The sequence below is a fragment of the Emydura macquarii genome, unplaced genomic scaffold (genome assembly GCF_026122565.2).
Source record: "Emydura macquarii macquarii isolate MOO-44397 ecotype Brisbane River unplaced genomic scaffold, CSIRO-AGI_Emac_v2 contig_1253, whole genome shotgun sequence".
Taxonomy (NCBI): Eukaryota; Metazoa; Chordata; order Testudines; family Chelidae; genus Emydura; species Emydura macquarii.
The window spans coordinates 21508774-21535008 of NW_027131390.1; the positions used below are offsets into that span (position 1 = coordinate 21508774).

The window sequence follows — 26235 nt, forward strand, 5'->3', positions numbered from 1 at the left end:
CAAGGCCAAAGAGAAACAGGGTGGGAGCCAGCACAGAATTGTCTCCGCTCTCAGGGAAGTGTTGTCCCTGTGGAAAACGAGCTCAGCCTGGCAATCTGAGAAAAAAAAATGACGATGAATATTCTGCCTGTGGTGGAGACCGTACTGCAGACTGTGTTGCAAGCATGTGTGCACACACACTCCTTTACCCACAGATTTGTCCATCTCCCCTCCAGCTCTTCTAATGCACCTGACCTGCAGCCTTCCCTGTTAGTCGAGTCCTGCGCCCCCACCCAGCTCTTCCCATGAACTTCACTCTTCCCTGCTACTAAATGCTCTGGAGTGAATTGTGTAGGAGCAATTTTCAGGGGTTAGTCTGACAACGAAGCAGTCTGGATTGAATAATGATTGTTTAAGTAAGTTAGGGTAACCAGATGTCCTGATTTTATAGGGACAGTCCTGATATTCGGGGCTTTGTCTTACACAGGCGCCTATTACCCTCCACCCCATCCCGATTTTTCTGTGCTTGCTATCTGGGTCACCCTAAAGTAAGTGGAGAGGTGACTGAGCCACGAAGAGGATGCCAGGGGCTTAATCAGCAAGAGATTCACCTGTGAATTTTAAAATCCTGATGCCACAACCTTGACTGGACTTAGAGAGTGATTTGGAAAGAGGCATGCTTCCTGTCCTCTCCCCCACCAAACAAACATGCTTGCAAGTCCCCGGTATAAAAACTCCAGCCCTTGAGGAAGGGCTAGGTGAATCACGACAGTTGTGTACCGAGGGTTTCCAGCAGCTGGGGGCCAAGCGTACATTTTCACCCCACCCTGTGCAGGGCAAGAGGGATCCCAGCACTGCCCCGGAGGAGGGGGACTGTACCTGTGGGAAGGCGTGAGGCGCAAGGGGGTGGGGGGTGGGGCGCAAATGTAGCCTTGGCTCCATCGCCTCCCTCCTCCCTGCACTTACTTGCCACGTGGCACCCGCCCCTCCCGCTGCAGTGGCAGCCCTGCAGCCTGGCGCCAGCTTGGATGGGGCGGCTTCACCCACCCAGCCTGGGGAGGGGAGCTGGGCCGGCCCTTCATGGCACACGGGGGCAGGAGGCACTGAGGGACGCCTCTCAGAGCCTCTTGCATCCCCCACCCCCCACCTGTTGTGAAGGGCTGGCCCGGTGCCCCCCCACACTTACCTGCCACTCCAGCCTGGCACTGGCTCGGATGGGGGGGTGGTCTCACCCCCTGGCCTGGGGTGGGGGGGCTGGGCTGGCCCTGGCTCACCCTGCCCTTCATGACGTGTGTGTGTGGGGGGGAGAGGGGGCCCCGCAGGAGTGGAAGTGGGAGCAGCCACCTCTCAGCCTCCTGCGCCCTCTGCCCATCGCAAAGGGCTGGTCCGTCACGGCCCCCCCCCTCCCCCCCCCCGCACTTACCCGCTGCTCCAGCCCCGCAGCCTGGCGCTGGCTCGGATGGGGCGGCCTCACCCCCCCACAGCCTGGGGGAGAGGGGGTGCCAGGTCGGCCCTTCATGATGGGCAGGGGGCGCAGGAGACTGAGGGGCGGCTGCTCCCACTTCTGCTCCTGCACACCCCCTGCACGTCGTGAAGGGCCTGCCCTGCCCCTCCCCGGGGGGAGAAGGGGGTGAGGGGCTGAGGCTGCCCCATCTGAGCTTTTTTGACTGCCGCTGCACATTGAGTGGATGTTTTCAAAGAACTATCCAAAATGACTCCAAGATCTCTTCCTTGAGTGGTAACAGCTAAATTAGACCCCATCATTTTATATGTATAGTTGGGATTATGTTTTCCAATGTGCATCATTTTGAATTTATCAACATTGAATGTCATCTGCCATTTTGTTGCCCAGTTCTGTGAGATCCCTTTGTAACTCTTCACAGTCTGCTTTGGACTTAACTATCTTGAGTAGTTTTGTATCAAATATTGGCACCTCACTGTTTACCCCCTTTTCCAGATCATTTATAAATATGTTGAATAATACTGGTCCCAGTACAGACCCCAGGGGGACACCACTATTTACCTCTCTCCATTCTGAAAACTGATAATTTATTCCTATCCTTTGTTTCCTGTCGTGTAACCAGTTACTGATCCAAGAGAGGACCTTCCCTCTTATCCCATGACAACTTACTCTGCTTAAGAGCCTTTGGTGAGGGACCTTGTGAAAGGCTTTTTGAAAATCTAAGTACAGTATATCCACTGGATTCCCCCTTGTCCACATGCTTGTTGACTGCCTCAAAAAATTCTAGTAGATTGGTGAGGCATGATTTCCCTTTATAAAAACCATGTTGACTCTTCCCTGAGAAATCGTATGCATCTATGTATCTGCTAATTCTGTTCTTTACTATAGTTTCAACCAATTTACCTGGTACTGAAGTTAGATTACCGACCTGTAATTGCGAGGATCGCCTCTGGAGCCTTTTTTAAAAAAATTGGTGTCACATTAGCTATCCTCCAATCGTCTGGTACAGAAGCTGATTTAAATGATAGGTTACATACCATGGTTAGTAGTTCTGCAATTTCACATTTGAGTTCTTTCAGAACTCTTGGGTGAATATCATTTGGTCCTGGTGTCTTATTACTGCTTAATTTATCAATTTGTTCCTAAACCTCCTCTAATGACATCTCAATCTGGGACACTTCCTCCGATTTGTCACCTAAAAAGAATGGCTCAGGTTTGGGAATCTCCCTCACATCCTTAGCCATGAAGACTTAGGGTTTGTTGTTCTTCCTAATCCTGGCTGGACTGAGAACATTGAAAGGAGCACCACAACTGAGGTAGAGCCAGTACCAAGTCTGGTGTTACTTCTGTCCTCCCCCTGCTCTTTCTGCTTGTTTTGCTCAGTACTTGTAAAAACAAGAGCATGTTGGCAGGGCCTAGAGCCTAGCTGAGGACATGCAGGACTACACAAGCTTCTGAGTCGGAGGGAGATGGCCTTGATTGCTAGCTTACATTTCATACACCGTGGCTCTAAGGTCATGTGTTTTATTCTCCCTCTCATCTGTTCTTCTCTCTTCCCCATTCTCAGATGCAGGTATAGCCCCTCACTGCTCAGCAGTTGAAGGTATCACCTGGGCAGTGTGCCACTCCAGTTTAAAGGTCACTGGGGACGTTCTGCAAGTGCTCATGGCAACGGGACTCAGACCTTGGAAATGGATTTGCCCAGCTGTCTAGTCCACCACGATGCCTTGTCGTGCAAGGGATCTGAGTTCTCCTCCTGGGATTGGGGCCAGATCCTCTCCGCTCATACTGAGGGGGAATGGGAGGGTTGTGGGGGTGGCATGCTGAGACACTGGTTGACAGGGGCCTCACATTGCATTTGAGTGGCCATGAGGCTGATACTCAGTGACTGCCAGGCTCCAGCCCTCCTTGGTTGGTTGCCACCATGTGGGACCATTGAGGGGCTGTAATAAGAGAATCCTGGAAGAATCTCCCCTCTTCACCCCCAATAAAAAAACAATGCGAAAGCCTACTTTATTCAGAAGAGTAAAGGATGAGGAAGCCTGGAAAATAGATGGTAGGGAGCAAGATTGTGCTGCGAAGCCCCTACCTCAGGATGGACTGTGGGACCTAACAGGGCTTTTCTGCCTCTAACTTACAGTGTTGTGACTGGTGCACAGATGCAGAGATGAGCTCCCGTATAGCTCGGCGAGTCCCTGCGTTTCAGTCTCGATGGCCCACGCAGTCGGTGGTCTCCGCTGCTTCTGCCGACAAGGGCCAATTAGTGCCGAGCGGGAGGGTGGGTTTTGTTAGTGACTTGGCTACGTTTCTTGGCGCCACTCTCGTTCTTGTTCCCCAGCATGAGTGGTGATTTCATGGTTGTCATGGTGCCCAGAGCAGCAGCAGCCTCAGCGCCACTCACCCAGACAAAGCAAAAGGAGTCCGAGAGGAGAAAGTAGCTGGCCAAAGCACATTACAGCCAATTTCCCATCAGATCCCTACCAGCTTCAGGGCTAGGAGCAGGGTAGTCTGCCTTACGTTACTTTAGCACTTCTGATGTGCCCACCACCTTGCTATCTGGTCTCCTAGTGATCGACAGCTCTCTTGGACATTTGGCAGAGGTTTCAGGTGCTGCGTGCAGCTTCTGCTGGTGTTTTTAAATGTAGAAGGAATCTTGTTCTCCCAGAGAGCTGGGTAAACTGCTCACTGCAAACAGCCTGGGTCCTGCTGTGAGTTCACTGTGAGGCACAGGGGCCTGCCCATGTGGAGCTCATTGCACAACTGGGGCCTCTGTTGGCAAATTCATCCCCATTTTTGCTTGGGAATAGCCTCTTTACTTTTTAATGATTGGTCCATTGTTTGTTGAAACATGGCTCAACCAATGGGTGCCTCCCAACCTACGCCCCAAGACCATTGTTCCATGGGCTTGCTGTTCATAGTTTCTGCTGTGATTGGTCAAGTACATCACAAGATGGTGTTTCTTCTCCCATGTTCACAAGAAGGCTTGTGGTGCAAATGCCTGTTTGCTCAGCTTAGTGAAAGCGGTGCCAGGCAGGAGTTTTCATTGGAATTCAGCCTCACTGTTTATAGTGAGGGCCAGGTCTTGGTTACTGCAACTTCTGTGCAGTCAAAACCCAGTTTGCTCCTTGGGTATGCTGGTGTCCACAGTGGGCCTGATTCAGTTACAAGTGGTGCTCAAGAGGGATATTGGCCTGTAACTAGAAGGGTGATCTGCAAGTTTCCCAGGCTTTAGGAATGTAATGACCTTTGGCTTCTCTCCACATGTGGGGGATTTCCCAAGTCTCCAGGATGTGGGTGAAAGCTACATCATTCATTTCCATGCCAGTGGACCCAGGTTATGTAGGAACTCCAGATAGATACCAGCTTTTCCTGCTGCTTTTCCCAATTTTTTGGTTACAGTGTCTGCATCAATCTTCTTACTTGTGGATAGAGCAGACCATCGGGACACTGGAGCGCATGGTACTGGTATTGCTTTCATCTGTCTGGCAGCAGGATATGACATAGTGTGGAAGGATGGTCTGCTCCTGATATTGACCAAAGTGATCCCCGGTGTGCGGATTCTCAGGCTGCTGAATACCATGCTTTGCGGCCGAAGGATGCACGCATACGTAGGTGGTCAAACCAGCAAGCTGTGCCCTTTGAATAAAGGGCTACCATAGGCTCTCTGCTTGCTCCAACACCCTTCAATGTATACATGAGCAATATGCCTGAAACGGTAGCACGGAAGTTTGCCTATGCTGATGATCTGGCACTCACAACTCAGGCCCATAGCTTTAAAACCCTGAAAGTGATCCCTACATCTGACTGTAAGATCATGGAGGAGTATTTCCAAAAGTGGCAGCTGAGATCAAATCTGAGCAAACTGACAGTCTGTACCACCCGCCTGTGATGAAACTGTGCGTTATGACCCAGCGCCAACATATCTCTGTGTAATTCTTCAGTGCACACTGACCTTTCATGACCACCTCAAGAAAGTAGCCTCTAAAGCGAAGACTTCAGAAGTTAGCAGGAACAAGCTGGGGATCAGCTGCCCTGGTGCTATGACCCTGGTGTGCTCAGTTGCAGAGTACTGTGCACCAGAGTGGACATGAAGCTGCCATACCCAACTTGTCAATAGGCAGCTGAATCAGAGGTACGAATCATCACAGGAACTTTAAAATCAACACTTCTGCCATGGCTTTCTGTCACTGTCCATCAAGATGTAGCCACAACACGAGAACTTAAACTCGCCGAAGACTACCCAGAACTTCCCGTCTGGCAGGTTATGGATAACAACATATCCTAACAATACCTGAAATCACAAAAACCACTATGGACCACACCTCATGTCTCTGGATCCAGCCAGGGAATGGCAAAGTGTCTGGACCTCATCTGCCATTCCAAACAAGCACATTATCACGGACCCAATAAGCCGTCCTCCTGGTTTTGACCTGCCATGCAGACTTTGGACCACACTGAATTGCATCCGAACAACTCAAGGAAGATGCAACTACTTGATGCACATGTGGAAAATGAAAGACTCCCCTTTGTGTGACTGCGGTGAGATCCTCCAAACCACTGAACACATCATAACAGTGCCCCACATGTGGGTTCAAAGGTGAATTGGGTGATATCTGCAGCATCACAGAGGAGACCTTGAAATGGCTTACGAACCTACAACTTCATCTATAGACTGTTGTTCTGCAGATGCCATACGTGTGAGAGAGACGGTTACGTGCATGAGTGTTTATGGCAGCCTTTCAGTTAACTTCCTCGTGAACACATGGCTGCTCTCACAAACATCTGCAGAAAGTGAATAAGGAGCTGTGAATACAGTCCAAGCGAGTTCTTGGATTGCATTTGTTTTTTCCTACGATATATTCACCCAGCTCTGGTAACAATCACAAGCTTGCCAAACGTACTGCTGAGCAGCTGAATTCCTCCTTGTGTTATGGAGCCTTCACTGCAGTTGGCAAACCTGAGTTTATAGCGGATGTGAGGTGGTGATAAAGGAGATCAGCGATGAAAAGGTTAAGCTAGGGTGCTGTTTACCCCTTACTGGGGAAAATATTGGAAGCCCTTGTGTGGGGCTAATGAGCTAAGAAAGGAGGGTGGGGAGTGGATTGAAAATCTAAACCTTGTGGGGTTTGGATTTTCAAATGCCCTGTGTTTGTCTTTGGCACTGAAGGTCTCATTTCTTTTGCTTTGTAGTTCCTTCTTTCTCTTCCCTTGCTCTCTCTGGCTGCCTGGGGATGGGAATGTGGAATGCTGAATGGTGCATTAAAGAGACAGGAAGGAAAGCCCATGTCTTTTTAAAACTCATAATGTCCAGGGAATTTCAATTGGCATCCAAGCCTATTTCTAGCCTACAGAATAACGGTGCAGGGTTTGAATCTTCCGGCCCGCCTCCCTGGGCACTCCTCCCTCCTTCTGTCCCTCCCTCTCTCCCTGTTACAGCAGTTCTCTCCTGGTTGAAACTCTCTGCCCAGCAGCTCTGTGCTGCAAGGGAGCCACTTATGGATCTGACGGGAAGGGTTCTCCCCCTGGCTGGGGGCTCTTTCCGTTATAGATGACTGTGCAAGGGGGCTGGCCTACAGATTTCCCCCACACTGCCCATCATGCCATTACTGGATTTTTTCTGGGCTTGCTTCAAAAAAGCAAAGGTAAGAAACTATCCATTTAAATCTTGTCCAGGCTTTCAGACTCCCTGTCAACTTTCAGGAAAGAGATCTGCGGGAATGGCTGGGGGTGTCTGGCAGTGCCTGAGTTTGGGTATTGGTGTGCTTCTAAGGCATCTATACATGTGTGCGCACACACATGCACTATATGATTAAATGCAGATACAGTATACACAGATGCATGTGCGTGTTCTGTATGGAGAGACATATGCATTATAGCCCAATTTTCCAAAGTGCTCAGCACTCAACAGCTTCCACAGAGAACAGTGAGAGGTGCTGAGCACCGCTGAAAATCCAGCCGGATGTGGATAGATTCAGAGACTCTACACACAGCCTCATGCACTTTATGGATTACATGCATGTGTGGGTACTCCAGGCAGGCATGCAAACACTGTATGGATAGACCCAGGTATTCAGGCATATGTACAGACACACTCAAATTCAGGGATTAAAAATTCAGTCATTGATTTGCATGGTAAATCCTACATACAGGTCTCTGTCATAGACAGGCCCGCTCTGCCTACCACGTGCCTTCATGCTGTATTTGGGCTTTATCTCCCCATGTCCATTACGGATCTGATGGCAGTTTTTATGAACGGTAATCTCATTTCTGTTGTCTCCTTTCTCCCAGGATTAGGCAAAAATTTTCCTTGCTGTTTTTTTTTGTTTTTTGTTTTTTTTTAAATGGAAAAGCCTTGGATAATTTCTGATAGTTGGAGGAAATTTCTTCCTCGCCCGTCCTCTGATTTGGACATTACTGTAGAAAATGACTCCGTCTCACTCTCTCCTGTGGCACATTGGTTTCAGTCACTCACCCTTCTGTATGGAGATCCCAGATAAATATTCTCTTTATGGGCACACTCAGATCCACACGGATGCTCTCTAATGGTGCAAATATCTGTGAACCATTTATTGCTGCACACCCTAAGTTGTCCCCTTGGAACAGGTGAAGACACACTAAATGTTTGTGTGTTCAGCTCCCTCCTAAGAGAACCTGTGACTGTTTGAATTCCCCTGTGTCTTGTTTATACTGTGCAGTATTCTACAGTTTTGTTTTCTTCCTCAAAATCCTGTCTGAGAAGCACCTCACGTTTTCAGTGAACAGCTGGGTAGATGGCACTGGAGGAAGTTTTAGGAGCATGGCCCCATGCCATGTATGCCACAACAGTTTTGGCCAGAATCTGATTTGGGCCACAAACATATAAATCTGGAGTAACTCGGTGACTACAATTAGAATTACACTGGAGTAACTGATGCCAAAAATTTCCTGGGCAACGTTTCTTATGGCAGGTGGCAGTTTTGGTTTGGGTCGAGTTCTTCATCTGTCTCTTTAACACACTTCCATCTCTCTAATGGTGTTATTGTGGTGTTAGATATGCTGTATTGCTGCATGTGCAATGGAATGACACGTGTGACTGAGAGATAGTGGGGATTCTGGGGGCGCAGGTTACAGAGGCTTCCAACTGATTGTAGGATACACTAAAATCCTTTCCAACCATTACCTTATACCAGGCTATAGCAGTTAGTGCTCATGTCAAGGTAAAATGCACATGCTACACATACCACCACCGAGGGAGTTGAAGGTAAACATGATCTTTGTAGAATTAATTAATTATACTTCACAATTTCTTAGTCCTTGCTTTCTCCGAAGGGCGTTCTCTACAGGCACTACTCATTAATCCTGCAGAGCTAAGTACTATGATCCCCATCTTACAGATGGAGAAACTGAGGCACAATGAAGCAAAGTGTTTTTCCCCATGGCCACACAGTAGGTCAGTGTCAGAGATGGTTGTTCTTGGGGTCTCAGCTTGCACTCAGTGCAGAAGAAACATATTTCTCTAAGGGTCAAACCAGAAATAATATTAACAGCCTAAATAGAAGCTTTCCCATGCTAGCAACCTATGGGAATGTTCTTCCTTGGAGAAATAAGATGCCGTATCACTTCATCTCTTTTACTGCAGAGTTCAGCTGCAATAGCGCATCAAAGGCCCAATCCTGTGCAATGCTGAGCTACTTATTAGTAAGCTATTTGTGCTGTTTGATTGACCACCTGAGTTGCATGGTATTGTTTCTGCTTTGATTGGCAGAATCCTGACCCCATATCATAGCTGTGTGAACACTTTCTGGTTTGCCTATTAATGCAAGTATTCGCATGAGTATTTGCGTCACCGTCTCATTCTGCATGAGTGTTGGCAGCAAATGTCTTCACGGGGGCATGATTACCACCAATTGAATTTGCTTTATCTTAAGAGTATTTTCAGATTCTCTTTCTGCCATCTTGCAGCTCTAGTGAGTAGTTGATTTTTTTAAATATAAACAAACCCAGACTCTTGAGGGACCACCTGATATGGTCTAACCACTAATTTATATGGCTCTGTTTAAGTACTGTGCTGATCTCTTGCTGGCCTCTGAAACTTCATTACCTGTCAGGAACCTGAGGTTAGGAACATGCCCTGGCTTCACGGGGGCAGAGCAGAACTCTGAGGAACCTGTCACCTAGGAGTTCCTTTAGATAAAACCATTAGGTGCTGTTCAAACTGGGCAGACTTTGCCCAGAGATAGAAGGGGAATGAGCCCTAGTGAGCTGTGGTTTGATTCTCCCTCTTTTGGCAAGATCCCATAGGAACTGGTTTTGGTTAAAATAGTTTTAGACCCTAATAGGTGTAAGTAGAGCATCTCCTTCCACTGCATCTGCAGAGTGAATATTGGGAGAGTGGAATAGAATTTCCCAATGAGGGAATTTATCCAGGACACTGGGGCCAACACACCAATTCTTAGCTCAGGCCTTCAGTTTGACTTCGCTTCAGTTTGATGTCTTGTTGGTAAATGAGCTCCTCTATCCAAGCGTGATGCTTTTGGAACGTGTGCTTCATTGCTTGTTCAGCCCTTGAGGTTTGCGTTGCGTCTGGAGTGGCACAAAGTCTGTCAACAAAGAGGCTAGGATTTGTGAAGGGATCAGTGTTAGACACTGCAAGTGCCTGCTCTCAAACTCAGGACCTGTATCCCCTTTGGATGTGTTTTCCTGACTTGGGTGCTATCCAGACTTTCTTTCACCCCTTGCATGGGATAATCTGGTGGGGACAGTTGTTTTTCTCTTTTCTTCCCTCTACCCCGTCTTTGCTCTCCTTGGGTTCACAGCCACCCAAGCCCTCTTCTCTCCCCTGCCCTCGTTTTAATCACTTCCCCACTCCACAATAGTAAGTCAGACTTGATTTGCGCCAAGCTTAAATCTAAAAATACTGAGCAACACATCCTCCCAAAAAAAAAAAAAAAAAACTTAGTAGCCTGAGTAAGTTGCTCACCCCTGTGCTGCTTCTGGGAACAGCTGTGCATTCAGAAAGCAGATGGGGCAGAGTACACCACCTCTTTCTTAATATTTCCAACCAGAAACACTGAGGGTCTGGGACAAGCATTAGGGCTAACGTTCTCTTGGTTTATCTTGTTCTCCCTGGTCCCAGGAGCCATGGGTGTTGTGTTTTTTCTAACAAGTAACCAAGCAACAGAAGAATCCCTAGAAATCCACTGACATGGAAAAAATGCACTGGGCTCCACGGTTGGCTTTGTAACCCCATTGCATTGAGAGATGGAGTTAGAGCTGGTTGGAAGATTGCAGGGGAAAGGAAGCCATGGAACACTGGGAGGGGGATGCCCTCAACATTGGAGTAGCTTAATGCTTATTATATCCTAAGGGACTGATATCCCCTTCTCATTGCTGTATGCTGTTCAGCCAACATCCCCAGAGCTGGCTGCATGTCAATGGAGGGCTAAGTGATTACTATGTGTGTGTGTATGACTGAAGTTTATAAAGCTTACGGGATCCTTTTAGATGAAAGAAGCTATCCTGGTTAGTTAAGTCCTGGTGCTTAACTAACCATCCAAACCTTTTCAGCTTTGACTATAATTAATTCATTTGTACTGCTGCAGAAGGGGTACTGCTTCTTCGTGGGCTTTTCCTGGCAGCTCAGGATTGGACAAAGGAAAACAGGCTAGAGATAGCGAAGCTTATCCTATTTCTCACCAATGAGGGAAGGATTCAGAAATTCCAAATAAATCCAAGGACTGCTGTAACCCAACACACGTGCTTACGCTTATTTGTGCACGGCCTTTTTCTGGAAACCCAGCGATAACCTTACTGCCTTCACTTCACGGTGCTCCTTCTTGAGTTTGCAGAGCCCAGATCTTGCTGCGAGTAACACAGCAGAAGTGAAGTGGTTAAGCACCTCTTCCTGTGTGCTATCCCTAAGCCCCAGTGCCCCAGACAGGAAGAAGGGTCCCTGCTGGTTTGTGGGAAAGTCAGACTCACCAGAATGTAACATTCCTAACATTGTCCCCAAGGCCCTGCAAGAACATCTGGTGTGATTTGGCTTGGGCCTCCTACTGTGATGAAGTAGGGGGTGCGTGTGAGAATTGTGGGGACCCTAAAGGGACTGGAGGAGGGTGGGCGTTGGTGCCTCCTGCTTGGGCTTCTGCCCAAGGGAAGGAATGGTTACTGGGGATCTCTGTTTACCTCTCATACCTTAGGGCAGTGCCCTGGGTCCCCTCACACCCTATGTGCAGTATCATGGTCAGTGCCATGAGTTTCCATCCCCCCCATAACTGCAGCACCCCAGGCAGTGCCGTAGATCACCCCATCTTGACCTGTGCCCGGGGGTATCTCAGCTAGAGCCATTCCATTTTGGGTCATCTCTTCTGTTCCGATGAGATTTAGCTCCATTTATTTATGCCTGCAGAAACCGTCCGGCAATGAATGGAGAGCAAGTTCTGTGCTCTTTGTGCCTGTGCCAGGGACATCAGCCCAGCTCTTGGGGATGTGAGAAAGCAGCATGCGGCCCCTTCATCATCAAAGGGGCTGCTGCATTCATGACAAACCTGAAAGAACAGAATGCAGGCAAAATCGCTCCAATAACTGAGCCTAGCAAAGGAGGCTGGGCTGTGTTTTCCTTTCTTTTCTCTTATTTCTTTTATCCCTGGCTTTCTGTGCTTGGAGACGCCATTCTGCCCTCCACCTCCAGAGCCTGCTACTATGATTAAAATGTGGACATCCCCTGCTCACCAGCTCCTGCTTGCGCAGTTGCATGGGCAGCAGGAGACACGACCTGTGAGAACCCAGAGGCCTTCTCTGAGGCAATAGGGGCCTGTCTATTCTGGGGACATTTTATAACCGCTCTGAAAGCCTGTTGGAGCCCTAGCGTAGACCTGGTTGAATGTGGCCTGACCCAAGGGCTAGAAGGAAGCTGAGCCTTCATGGCTCCTTCATTCCTTGGCCTCTCTGCTGAATATGCCAGAGAGGGAGTCAGTGTTAATAGTGCTGCTGTTTCTTAGTGCAGTGGACAAGTGTCTGCAACAGACTGGGCTGAGACCCCACCAACTCATTTGAGACAGTTCCCCCAAACAGCCATCCGATAGCAATAAATATTACAACATTTAGTCCTTTGCTGCGGGAGCCACGAGAGGGGAAGGTGGGCTGGGGGGAGAGTGAGAGGGGGGGTCTTCACTAGTTCTGTTTGAGGACCCCAGGTTTGACACCAGTGGAGTTAATCCAGGGGTGGGTATTTTTGATTCAGGGATTAATTGAGTCCCAGAGCTCTAGCTGAGTTGAAATTCCCTGATGATGACCGGCAGGAAGGGAAAAGGGCTCCTTAAATAATTCAGTCCAAGTGTTCAAGGCTTGGTGGCTCAGTATCCAAATACACATCGTTCTTCATTCCATTCCAGGTGCTTCTTATGCATTTGCACCCTTTTCCCATGTGGGGTGACCTTGGTTCTGCTCCCAGGGAAGAGATGTGATGCAGTTTTCAGGCACTGCTTTACGCCCAGCAGCTGTATATTAGACTTTGGGACTGCTATTCTAGCAGCCGTCGTTCTTCCTGAGTATGTCTCCTGAGCCTAACTTGTGCATCATGCAGTGTGGTGATATTCCAACCCCAAAACACGCTGGTGTATTGGAACAGGACATGATTTCTCATGGGCTGTAAAAATGGTCTAAGGAGTCATGGATGTCTTGCAAGCCCTGCTCTGTGGGACACCGGATCTCCCCAGAAATGTGGTGGCATCATATACTCTTGGCTTCCCCTTTCCATGTCCTAATACTAAGCGTCAGTGCACCATCTCTGCTTGCCTTCTACCCCTCTGGGCGCTCTTGCCTACAGTGCAGCATGGGTTTCTTGCAACCGAGCTGGGATTTGGAGCAGCCCAACTTCTGCTGTGGGTTAGAGCAGGTTGAATGGGATGCAATGGGCACAGGCTGGTGTAGCTGAGGCCTTAGTCTGGTAAACTGCCAGCTTTGAGGAAAAAGTTTAGTAACCACTAGGGCAAGGGTAATGCACCGGAGCGGTGGTGGGGGCGGCATGTGTTTCCTACGGCTCTTTAGTGGCTGGGCTATGTCAAACCTACTCAGGTGCTCATAAGTTTATAATGGTCTTACCCTCTAGTGGCGGGATGCCTGAAAAGAGGGTGTATGAGCTACTCCAGCTGCCATGGGGCTGCTAGCTGGGGAAGACTGGAGGCCTGTGTTAAGAGGGGAGGGATATGAATCGTAGTCGAAGCGCTGCATCCATGTGGTTCAGCTGGTGACTGGCATCTTAGCCTGTGGCCATGGATTGTTACAGTGGGTGTGTGTCTCTTTACTGGCAGGTCTCTGCCTACCAGCACATCACAGAGCCAATCCCTCAAGTGTGCCTGGAGTGAGAGCTCCTCCTGGCAGGTGACTGAAATGCTGTGGGATTAGGGACTAGGGTGAGGGAGTCGCCTAAGGCTCTGGGTCTGGGATACAGAGAACGGGCCTTTTGACACAGCCTGCGTCAGTGCAGTGCCCACTTGGGTCGCTGGGCACCAAAAGCCATGGCTGGAGGAGAAGCAGGACAAAACAAGCAGGCGTTCTGATTGGACAGTCACATTTTCAGGGCGCAGATGGAGGTTGCAAAGGCAGCCTGCCTGAGAGAAGCTGCCTGCAGCAGCTCTGGGGAGGACGGGAGGTTTGCAGAGCTGTGGAAGCAGCAGCAAGGCACAGCTACACATGCTATGGCTCACAAGCGGCACCCAGTGGCCAGAGAGACTCAGAGCCAATGGAGGTTGTCTTTTAGAACAAAGCAATAAACCACATCCTTCCTCTTTGTCTTTCACTCCCTTGGTGTCTGTCTTTCCATTTAAGGCTAGCCTACATCAGAAAGGCTTTGCCGGTAGCTACAGCCCCCCTCTGTCTGTACTGGCCAAAGGAGTTCTTTTGCTGGTATAAGCTAAGTCTACGTGGGGGGACGTTGCTAGCATAGCTGTAAAAGTTAGGGGCTTGACTGACACATCTAACTGACACAGCTATGCTGGAAAAACATTGTAGCTACACCTGGCCATAGAATTGTAGTGGCTTGGGAAAAAAACCCTGTAATACAAGGGTCCATTTCCCAAATTGTCTCCCCCCTGCTGCTCCCCTCTGTTTTGCAAGTCTCTTCACTTGCTTTCCCTGTGTGGCTCATTCATCTCTTATTCAGTTCCAAGCCCCCTGCTGCTGCTTTTCCATCATGTGATGGAAACACCTCGGTGAAAGCTTTTCAGGCAAATCCCATAGTAATTTTCAGACCTAAAATTGAACATAATGTTTCTAGAGTCCCAAAGCAGGTGTGTTCCATTCGCTATAGTTCTCCCTCCGTCTTGTGTCCTGTTTACTTCTGACTAATGCACTGGAACCAGTGGAGTTACCCATCATTGTGAAACATCTGTCCTGTCCCTAGTATTGTTCTCATGGTCCTGAGAAGGAAAATGATGCTTCCATTCCCAAAGTATCTCCCCTTTAATGCTAAATGTGTTGAGCTTCCCACAGCACGCTCGACTCCACGGAGCATGGAGGAGAGATAATCATTGACCTCAGCCCCGTATCTCTTCCTGCCCTTCTGAAATTCAGTTCCTGTTGCTTTTGCCTGCTGAAATGATTTTACTCTATATGGAATGTTGCCTTCTGCAAATTGTTCTCCTCCTTCATGTGCTGGCACCTCCTGGCTGTGCTCAGATCTGGTGGGCATGTTGTTACCTACTCTAGCAAAAGCCAGTTAATGAAACCCTGCTTCTATTACAGCGCCTCCTTGGGGATCCTTTCCTTATCTTACTTCCCGCAAACACCACTTAATTCCATCATGTAGACTCAGTTTATAATCTGATCCAGGATCCCAGCTGCCCTCATCTGGGAGAGCTTTAGTTGGTCTAGCGTGATGAAGACACACACATTTTAGCGGTTCATGACCAGGAATATTAAAGAGATTGTAAAATGATTTCTTGTCTTTTTGTTTTTGTTTTTACAGTGTTTCACATTACTAGAGGATAAAAGGGATGCAGGTAAGTGGAGATGGCATGTTTCAGCAAGAATATATTCATTGTTGCCTCTTGATCTGAATTTTGGTGATGGGGTTCCCAGGATATATGCAGAGGCGTATAATCAAGGACATCTTTCCCTTTCCAGTGCAGTGACTTGGGATATTACAGTAGTGTACTTTCTGGTTTTCAGCCTCTCTGCGAATCTCTGGTTTCCCTTTCAGGTTCTTTCCTCCGCTCCCTCTGTCTGTTTCCCCACACACCGCTATGCCTTAGGGTAGTTGACCAGGTAACCAGATTTGAAAGTTTTCTTATAAAGGCGACATGTCATCTCAAGCACAAAGCCCTATGGGGGTGCTAGAGAACCTGTGTGCCTCAGCCTCCCGTCTTGTTATCCCAAACTGTGCCCACCCACCAGCCTAGTCCCTGCAGCCCATGCCCTTCCTAAGAGAAATGACTGATTCACCTATAAAGTTTCTTCAATTGTCAGCAAAATGGGTGGAATCCCTTCCATTTTGTGCAAGGGGAAATGCTGATTTTAGCAGCAGGAATGGAGAAGTGCCCCTTCCCTTATTTGTCCTGCAGTAGTTGCAGACACACAGAGGTCTATTTTAAAGTGTTAACTCTACCTCGGTCAGCAAATGTTTGCTCTTTCTTTCCCCTTCTCGCTGATTTAATTGTGAACAATTGCTGCTCTGCGGATGAACTTATTGGCAACGACAGCATGTAGAAACTGCCTCACCTTAAGGAAGGACAAAGTTCTCCATTTTGAAGGCCACAGCTTGGCATATTTAAAGAGCACCGATCAGCAGCATCCAGAAATAACAGAACATTACACCCACAGCTTCTCAGGATCACTTGCCGCTGTTGTATGTGTGAGGAATAAAAGCAGGCTACCTTTGCCCCTAATCAGTTGCCTTTTTCAGTTGCCAGAAAAGGTAAAAGATCAAGGGTAGGAGCTAACCCAGACTAGGGTCCTCTGGTCCTCTTTGTTTTGGAGATATGCTGGGGTGAACATGCTTCCTCAGCTCACAATGTGCAACATCAGTGAAAACTTCCTCACTGTGGCCTTGGAGTGACTGCATGTGACAAACCGCAGGGGATGGGGTGGTGACCTGTGGTCACAAGCTGCCAACCTGAAGCCAGGCCCCCTAAATTCTGTTCCTGACTCTGCCATTGATTCACTATGTGACCTAGGACAAATCACTTCGCTTTGAGCTTCAAATTCCCTATCTGAATAATGGGTTTTGAAATGAAGAACTTGTTCTAGTGTGTTTTGAGGCCCTTGGATGGATGGCACTAAAGAAGGGCCAAATGTTGTATTGTATTTTCATTCACGGGGTCCTGATTCAAGGAAGACACTGACAAACCAAAAGGGATTCTGAAATGGGTAACAAATGAAGATTAAGGGCTTGGAGTTAGCAGCCTGCTGTTTAAGGGAAGGATAAAAGGACTAAAGGAGATGTCTTCATTTTGGGATTTTCGTGTGTGTGTGAGTGTGAGTGTGAGAGAGAGAGAGATTACAACCAGCTGAACCAGTGTCTTTGAGAGTAACCAGTTTAAAACCCTGGTTTAGTGGAACCCAGAGTTCTCAGAAAGAGGCCTAGATTGGGCTATCAGAGAGGAGAGGGGAAAGTCGCCGATTCTGGGGTTTCTCTGTTTTGTGGGGACTTACAAAGGCATCTTAAGAGGCACCAGCCCTTTCTGCTGCTTATGTTGCCTTTGCCGAAGCAGCAGTCGGAAAGCTGCTGCTATCGGAGTTTGCTTCTATTTGCACCAGTGGGCATCGCTGCTCCCTGGTACAAATCATGTGTTGCTTCCTAAGTGATGGGCAACACATGCCTGGTCTCATAGGTAAGGCTTTAAATGATATTGAGTTTGTTTACAGGAGCTTTGCATTGCCCAAGTGCTGCACAGATACTAGCTAATGAATGTTTGTTCAGTGACTGGTAGACTAGGCTCCCCCCCAGCTTAGTGAGGGGACCCAGTGCATTGCCACTGCCCACCTGCCATTCTGCTGGGTGTACATGAACCCACCATGGGGCTCAGGCTGTGCATGAGCACAGGCAGCCTGCAGAGCTGAAAGGCAGCTGGAGCTTGCTGGTCCAGACTTCTGAGGAGTTAAGGCTTGATCCTGCCAGATACTGAGCACCCTCACTCCCTTCCGCTTAAATGGGAGTTGACAATGCCCAGCACCTCATGGGAAGTCCTCAGCGCCTTAAAAGCTGAGGGCCTCACCCTGGTAAAGTAGCACTCCTGCCCAAAAATATCGAGAGCCATCATTCAAGGTCCAATCTGCATTCCAGGCACACCCAAAATTCCTTCTGGAGTCACTGGGCTCTTTGGGTGTGCAAGGATTTACACACCTTTAGCCTGAGCTGCTAGTACTCCATGCTGATGGATATCAGGTGTGAGGAAATGCACTCTGCTCACCCTCTGTCTGCACTGGTTGTAAAGTCCGTTGATGCAGAGGAATAGCCCAGATGTCAGTAACTCTAAGGCTGAGATGTACATTGATTTGTTTTGTTATCATACTTGGCTTCTTTTATCTTGCCAGGTTCACAATGAATATTTTTTTCTCTTTTGTGATGTATGGCTGGTTGGCTGCATTTGCCCTGGTGAAAGTTGGGCCTGTAATTCTCCACTGGTGCAGCTAGGAGCAAGGGTGAGTGCAGACAAAGTGCAAAGGTTTTACCATCAAGTCCTCCAAACCTGCTAGGGTAAAACCACCTGCCCCTTATCTGCAGCTTCTCCCTTTGCTCCCACCTATGGAACTGTGCTGAGGGAAAATGACAGCTCTGAGATTTTCTGGAGTAGATGTAGCTGTTGGCTCTGGCTGCATGGTGAGCATCCTCCAGTGTGAGAGGCTGGCATGCACCCTCCTCACCTTGTGGCTTCCTTATACGAGGTCAATTTTAGCAGACCTGGAAATAGTTACAGGGACTCTGGAGCATCCTGAAGCCACATTCTCTCCTCTTTTTTTTACACAGAAAAGGTCAAGAGAAATCCCTTTAAATTTATCTAGGGGCAGCAGCAGAAAAGGGGAGGGGGAGGAAGGAGCTCACTGATGGCTGGACTCTGTTCCAGAGTGAAACAGGAAACACATTACTGCAGCCAGCCCATGGGATGTGTGTGGGGATCTCCGAGGTAGTTTTCATAATTGCAGGGCAATGACCTTGCTTGTTTTTCAGTCACTAAAGGGTTAGATTTAGCTCTGAGCCCTAGCTGGTGGAAAGCACAGGAAAGCTCCGGCTAACAAGGGGTGCTTTGTGAATGGCACTGGAGGGTAATCCTGGGTGGTCTCTAGTCACCTTTTCACTGGCGAGATTAACAACATGAATATGGAGAGCTTGTTAAGGGAGGTTAAAGAGCCCTGTGTGCAAGTGAAAGGGCCAGCGAGATATTTTGCCCCAGCAAACAAATCCCATCCACAATTAAGACTTTTTGGGCAGGGTAAGGATGACACTGGTATTTCTTTGTTAAAGATGTCTGTAGAATCAGGGCTTCCTGGCAAATGTGCTTTTCTAGTTAAACTAGAAAAGCACTACCTTTAATTTCACAATGCTCCCGCTCTGCATGTTCCCTGCCATCTCTGCACATGCCAGCCTGGTCAGTTCCAGCCTATAGTTTGGAGCTGGCCACTAGAGGGACACTAATGAGGAGCTGCACAAAGTTGTTCGTCTTTGGATCAGATCACAGGATCAATAAAACCTCTCTCTTAGACGAGCGGCTCTTTATTTTTGTATTGGAGAATTTGAATGTGTGTTGTATACAGTTATATGGATCGATTGAGGCCTTGGTTGGCTATTTCTGTATCATTCACTCCACATTTCATCTGCAGACTGGTATCACAGACCAAGGGACAAGGTTAGTAAAAGAAACACTGAAATCTGGCCTGTTAAAATGCAGGCTTGAGGCTTTATGTCCTATATATTTACCAAGAAGATACAGGTACCGCTACTGATATTTCAGGAGAGAAGAGCCACAGTGGAGAAGCCCAGGCCTGAATCCCAAGGGTTTAAGAAGCAGCCTGGCAATAGTAGTTCAGTCATTGTGGCAGCCGTAGTTACAAAAGGAGTTCCCTGCTCTGAGGAGTTTTTAATCTAATGAGGGATCCTGCCTGAACATTGGGAGGAGATGGGCTCTGTATCAAAACTTTGCAGTTTAGGCCCATCTGTAAATCTTAGTGGGCACGGATGTTAGACAGGACAGCAGTTCAAAGCAAGAGGTTATGACGGCATTGTGGGTGAGCTCTGTGAAAGAAGCAGGTTTAAGGAAGTGAGAGGCCGCTTGCTGTCAAGGGGAGGTGGGAAGTTGTTCCATGTTCACACATTGTAGCTGAGTAAGGGAGTGTCCATCCTAGTCCTTCCATCCTCTGCAGAACATGGCATAATACTCTCTCCTCCATAATCCTGCCCATTTCCCCTGGAAAACTACCTGGATTGGCTTGCTGGGCCGTTCATTTCCTGTTCCACAACAAAAACAGTGCTCAAATTCCTTCTTTTAAAACTCTTACTTATAATATGCAGGATCCTGAGATCAGCTGGTCATGCTGCAGTGACCCCTCTAACTGAACTCCTGTTCTGTGGATTTCCCATTGTTGTTGTTTCACAGAATAGCTGGATATGACGTGATCAAAGCCCTCTCTGTCAGTAATGAAAATCTGTATTCCTCCCCCTATGTTTTTTCGGGGTGGAGGGTTCAAGTCTTTGTAGCTCATTCAATCTGGGGCTACTCTGCTGAGATTGCCAGAAGGAGGAGGGACAATCAATGTTTATTGTGATGGGGGGGTTTTCATCCATTAAGAACAGGACTGAAACTCCCACTAAATTTCACACAGGCCACCAAACAGCCATTGCTACTAACCTGCCTGGATAGGGTCCAGTGAGATGAAACATTTCAGATATCAATGCTAATCCCCTGAGCTCCCTATCCTCTAGACAACATAATTTTATCCTGAGACCGAAATAGCTAGAGCCATCCACTAACCGCCAGGATATTAGCTAAACAGTCCGCATAGCAATCATTCTGCTATGGACCCTCCCATCCCCAGACACTATGAACTAAGCCTACTACCTCTTTGCCCAGTCCCATTAGCTTCTACCTTTCCCAGTAGAGCGTTCTCCCTCTCTCTCTTCTCTTTTGCTATGTTCCTGTCTTACACGGCAGCTCTGCGCCTGTTTCTCACACATAAAACATGAGCTCTCCTGGCACCAAGCCTATCCTTTCAGCCAGATTCTGTTCAAGGTCTGAGGCTGCATTTTCATAGGTCTCCTACCCCTTCACTTCCTTAATGACATTAACCAAACTTTCCATCTATTGTTCTGGGCAAAACAAGAAGGAAAGAATTACACACAGGCCACACTCTAAATACAAACACATCTATATAATATTGTTTGTCCAAGAAACTAGGTTTGGGAACATTCTCTACAAGGAGGGCAATTTCTACCTGCCCTCGCAAGTGGCTGTAAATAGCAGCCCTAAGGTAGCCCTAAGGCTGATGACAAGGTGATGTCTAACAATAATGTCTTTTAAACAAAAATATTATAACAAGCAACTGTGATTCCCCAAAGTGGGTTACTTTCAGCAGAGCTCTCTGAAATAACACACAAAGGGAATGGATCAGTATGTGCTCAGCTGAGCCCCTTTAACAAAAACTAGGGTTGTATTTATACCATTCCAAAATAGCTAAATGAAAATGTGAGTTGTATATCATCACAGCTGGGTTATGCGCTCTCTATATTTATACATGAGCTTTGGGGAGTCTTCTCCAGGTTCCGGCCTCCTGGCTCAGGTATATGGACTTTTTATTTTTGTCCCTGACCACGTCTTCATTCACTCTCCAAGCTACGGCATTGTGCATTTGTTTAATTGTGTTACAGGGTTGAGTTGTCCGAAGAGAATGGTTGGGATTTGGTCTGAGTCATTGTTTGAACAGGAAGCTAAGAATAGATTGTGGCTGGGTGCTGGTCTCAAGTCACTGGGAAAAGAGAACCGTTTCTTTCTCTCTCTGTCTGTGAATTTGCGTTTTTAATGCTTCTGTCACTGACCTAGGCACAGACTGGATGCAACTGAGTGATGGCTGAAGTGGGTCATGATGATTGGGCATTAGTCTAACTGGCAAAAAGAATGAAATTTTGAGATTGACCACAGCAAAAGATCATGGTGGCAACCAGGTTTGCATTTGGCTGTAATGGGATGATAAGCAATTCCACACAAAAAAAGGGTCAAATCTCATTCTGACTTTCTGAGTGCCTTTGACTACAAAGCTAAGGCAACAACTGAACGCAAACGTCACAAAAGGCAGAGTCAATTGGAAAGAGCCGAACAAACTCATTACATGTGGGGCTGGGAAACATTTGAAATGATGACCAATTTCCATTTGAACTTTTGAACATTTTTTTTTCAAAAAAGGTGCTTGTTACATAGTGGGAAAATACAGTCATTAGTCTGGGTTCCAGTTGCAGAGGTAGGGAAAAAATGAGCTGAATGTGATTATTAGTGGTTTTGATGCTGCTGTTTGACTTGACATGTGATGAAAGGGAATTTCAATTCTCTTTCCTCTTCTTTCTGTCTCAATTTGTGTGGTCAACCTTATGCTCAGCTGATGAGTCATTCTGAAACTCTGGCACCTTTTGTTAAAAAAGAAACTTCCAAGCCCTTCTGCTGTGTTTTAGTGAGACCTGAAACAAGACCCTCCTGGTAAGACCATTTGCTCCCCCAGTGTCTTGGGAACTTCCTAGCTGGGGGTTGGACATCTTTGACTCTTTCTGACTGCATGTTTTTCTATGGGAAGAGCCTCTACAAATAATCTGCATTAAAAAAAATGCAAAAGAACATAGTGTCTTCTCTCTGGACACTGTTACAGGAATGATCCATTCCTACTTCTGCCTGGGGAGACATCTTCTATATTGGCCTGTACAGTTACTCAATTTGTGGGTGCTTTGTAATACTGTAGTGCATGGGTATAGAGCTATGGTTTTCAACCTGTGGTTGGTGGACCCCTGGGGGTCCACAGACTATGTCTAAGATTTCCAAAGGGGTCCTCACCTCCATTTGAAATTTTTTACGGGTTCACAAATGAAAAAAGGTTGAAAACCACTGGTCTAGAGTTATTCAGAATATTCCAATAAGATCAAAGAAAAGCAGACATGGTTAAAGACTGGTCCAACATGGTCTACTCCATGCACTTGTCAACAGAAATGTTCTTCAGTCCAGTCTTAAATGTCCTAAGTGCTGGTAATCCTACGACTTCCTTTGGGAGATGATTCATTGGCCTAAAACATCTGAGTGTTAGGGAGTGTTGCATGGTATTCAGAGCAATGTTGGTGTATGTCTTCGCTGCAGAAATAAGTATGATTTTAACTTGGGTTAACTAACTCAGATTAAAGTAGCAGTGAAAACACAACCACTCATTTTTAATTTGGTTTAGCAGCTGCAGTTAAACCTGATGGTTGAGCCTCAGGTTGAGCTTGAGATGCTAACTTGAGTTAAAAACCGAGTTGCTGTGTCTTAACTGTTGTATTAATGTGATTTACCTACCTGAGGCAAGGTAACCCAAGTTAAAGCACACATTTTTTTCTTTCAGTGGAGACGTGCCCAGAGAAGCTAAGATGCTGTTGAATACACTTTGGGATGGATGGTATATAAGAGAAATAACCCATAATTCTCACAGTTGTGGTGGCCTCATGATGCATGCTCTGGGTTGCCAATTGGGAAACTTGGATTTGACTCCTGATCCAGGTCTGTTGCTTAGCACGCTGACCTGGCAGGAGCTGAGATGATACAGAAGCAGCATGCTTGGCCCATGGGGTCTGACCCATTTCATTGTTCAGTGAGCCCCTCGCCCCTGTAAGGACGTATGTTGAAAGGATGTGAAAGTTTTCCTTGGCCTCAGCAGGAGCATGACTGCAATGTGAGAGCATGGGGCAGTGGGAAAGCACAGCAGAGAACATGGAGGGCTGTGACTGGGCCTTGGAGGACTCCTCCGTAACAAAAAAACTCCTGTCATTGTTGAGTCCTGTAATGAAGAGGAAGTACCATCAACAATGAGCCTTGCCTACAGGAAAAAAGGAGCTTGTTGCATGTTCTAGAAGATGATGCATGAGCTAGAAAGGGAAGAAATGAGGTCAAGGAAAATTAAAGGGCTGGGCCTTAGAATGGCAGCTTGAATGCGTGGCAGAGAGAGGCTTGGCAGAATCTGAGTTTTAGTTTCTATAATTTCTATATTAATATAATTAAAATTATATTTTAAAAAATATTTATTTTAAAGCAATTTTCCCCCCAATTTAAATGTTCACCAGTGTGGGAAATTACAGGCGATGAGATAGTAATTATTTAATGACAGTCGACAGTGAGATTCAAACAGTTAAAGCTTTATAACTGTTCAGACACACAGGGGTGACACCGAAATATACAAGTACCCTTCAACCCCCGGAGTAAGTTTTCCAGCACCCTCCTCCTTGCTTTGCTTAGCTGGGGCTGTGGATTATGAGTGAGGGAAATGTTTTGGGTGGGGGTCTGGGGAAATGACATGGGCCCACGGTTGCGGATGGAAATGTAAGGGCTGGGGGCTGGCTGGTCAGCTCCTGGCAGCGCAGTGGGCGGGCACCGGAGCACCCCGGGCTGGGAGCCCAGGCTCGGCGTCCCGTTCCCTGGCCGCTGTTGCTCGCCCGTGCCCCGCCTGGCCGCGCCGTGCGGCTGGGGCAGGGCTCTGAAGCGGGCAGGGCCGGGCACCGGAGGGAACCTCGGCAGGGACTTTGCTGTGGGCGGGAGCCGAGAGATGAGCGAGGAGCGCGGAGGCGGAGGGCCCGGGCCCGGCAGAAGGCGGCTGCCCTGGGGCTGGCGGAGATGCCCGCTGCGCTCGGCCCTGCCCCATCCCGGGCGGGTCCAGGCGAGCAGCGGAGCCGGGGCAGCGCGTGGGCAGCAGCAGGGGAGGGGCCGGCTCGCCCTGGCCGCGCCGCACTCGGCCCGCGGCGCTGATGGGGAGCCCGAGCCGGCAGCGGACTGAGCCCGGCCGCCCCTCGCCCTGGAGCAGAAGGTCCTTCAAGCTCCGCTTCCAGAGAGCCGCGGCCGCGGCGCCCTGCACGTGGGGGCGGTGGGGCCGGAGAGGGGGCGGCCGAGAGCCGGGGCCAGGTGAGCAGAGCACCGCCCGCCCCTCTGTCTGTCCGTCCCTCTCTCCCGCAGTGCCTGGCCCGCCTCAGGATCTGCCTCCCCCCGTCTGTCTGTCTGTCTTTCCCTCTGACTCTCCATCACTGCCTTCCCTTGTCTGTCTGTCCTTCCTCCCCCCCCCCCCCGCCTGACCCTGCATCACTGCCTTCGTCTGTCTGTCTGTCTTTCCCTCTGACTCTCCATCACTGCCTTCCTCTGTCTGTCCTTCCCCCTGCCCGAGTGCCCATCCCTATATATCTCAATGTCTGTCCTACCTTCTGTCCTAAGAGGCTCTGTCTTTGTCTGTCCCGCAGTTACTGTCCCTGTATCTATCTATCCTATCAACGTCTGTCCATCCCTCTGTCTCTCATTCAACATCTGCCCTTCCTTCTGACCCGGGATCTGCCTCTCCCCTCTTTCACTCTTTCTCTCTTATCGGTATCTGCCTTGTCCTGTCTGCCAGCAGCCCTGCAGCGTGACAGGGTCTGGAGGTTATTTGTGCTATTTCCTCTATCAGTGCCACGTGTCTGAACTGGGCACTTTCCAGTTTCCATATGTTTCTTCGGTCCATTTTAGATCTGAAGAACGTGGGAGGCAGCAGGGGAAGGAGAATCAAAGGAAGAGTCCTGGACTTGCTGGAGATTGGGGTGGAGGATGGAGAAGGGACTTGGGGGGATGGATGTGGACTCTGACCCATGTTTTGGTTTTAAATCCCTCTTGGAGGCTGACGTTGCTAAAGCAATTCCTGCTGTACAAACAGACTGTGACATGAGGACTGTTCAGTGTTAGGAAATGTCAGATTTTACTGTGTGCTGGGGTGAAGGGATTTCAGACCATTTTAAAATACATTTAGTTCTGGAACGAGTGCCCAGCAGCTAGCTGCCAGGCTGACAAATCCATTGCAGTGTAGTATGCATCTAAGCTATAAAGTATTATGGAGTGATGGCAGCTGCTCCTGAATAAAGCCTGAATGGTGCGTTTATTATAAGTTTGTTTTTTGGCACTCTGGATCCCCAGTCTAAAATCTGCCCCACCCCCAGCAAAAAAAAATCATATGAGCCTCAAAATTCATACATTATATCTGGGATGAATGTAGGGGCTTTCTAGAAAATCTGAAGTGACTCAGATGAATAGTTTCTAAATTATGGCTCCATAAAAATCAAGATGTTAAACTGTTCTAAAGCCTTCTGCCATCTTTTTCACGGCTTTGTATCAGAACAGAGGAAAGAAGAGAGACAAACTTCAGCAGAGAGCACATGTCCAGGACCAGCATTTATTTGATTAATGGCAAACTATCAAACTTACTAACATTCCCTTTAGTAACGTCGCTAGGGAACTTTGGCTCCAGCAGGCTCACGAAGTGTGGTGGGAATCTACAGTTGGTAGAATAGCCTGGATGTTGTAGGCACATTCATAAGGCACTCAGGGTGAAGTTAGAGTGGAGGGGCTTTGTGCACATTTTGCACAGCACCCTCTCAGTGGGGACCTGATGATTTGGGGAGGGGGTTTGCGGGCTACTCAGATGTGCAGCCCTCTGGAGGGTGGCATATGGAGGATTGGGGGAAGAAGGCATGCAAGCATGGCAGGTGGGCGTGTAGCTCCGAAGTATGGAGTGGCTGCAAGAGCAGGAGCTCTAGATGGAGAGGGGGAGGCTTAGGAGCAATTGAAATGGTGCTGGATTGAAAAAGC

The 26235-nt window shown here is 48.2% G+C and overlaps 1 protein-coding gene across 1 annotated transcript in view; it reads left to right on the forward strand.

Annotated features, from left to right (window-relative positions):
- STARD8 (StAR related lipid transfer domain containing 8) overlaps positions 1 to 26235 on the forward strand; it is a 131472-nt gene that overhangs the window by 17478 nt on the left and 87759 nt on the right. Inside the window, exon 4 of the mRNA XM_067548323.1 lies at positions 15387 to 15420. Coding sequence (XP_067404424.1) covers positions 15387 to 15420 — 34 coding nt within the window. The remainder of the gene's footprint in view (positions 1 to 15386; positions 15421 to 26235) is intronic.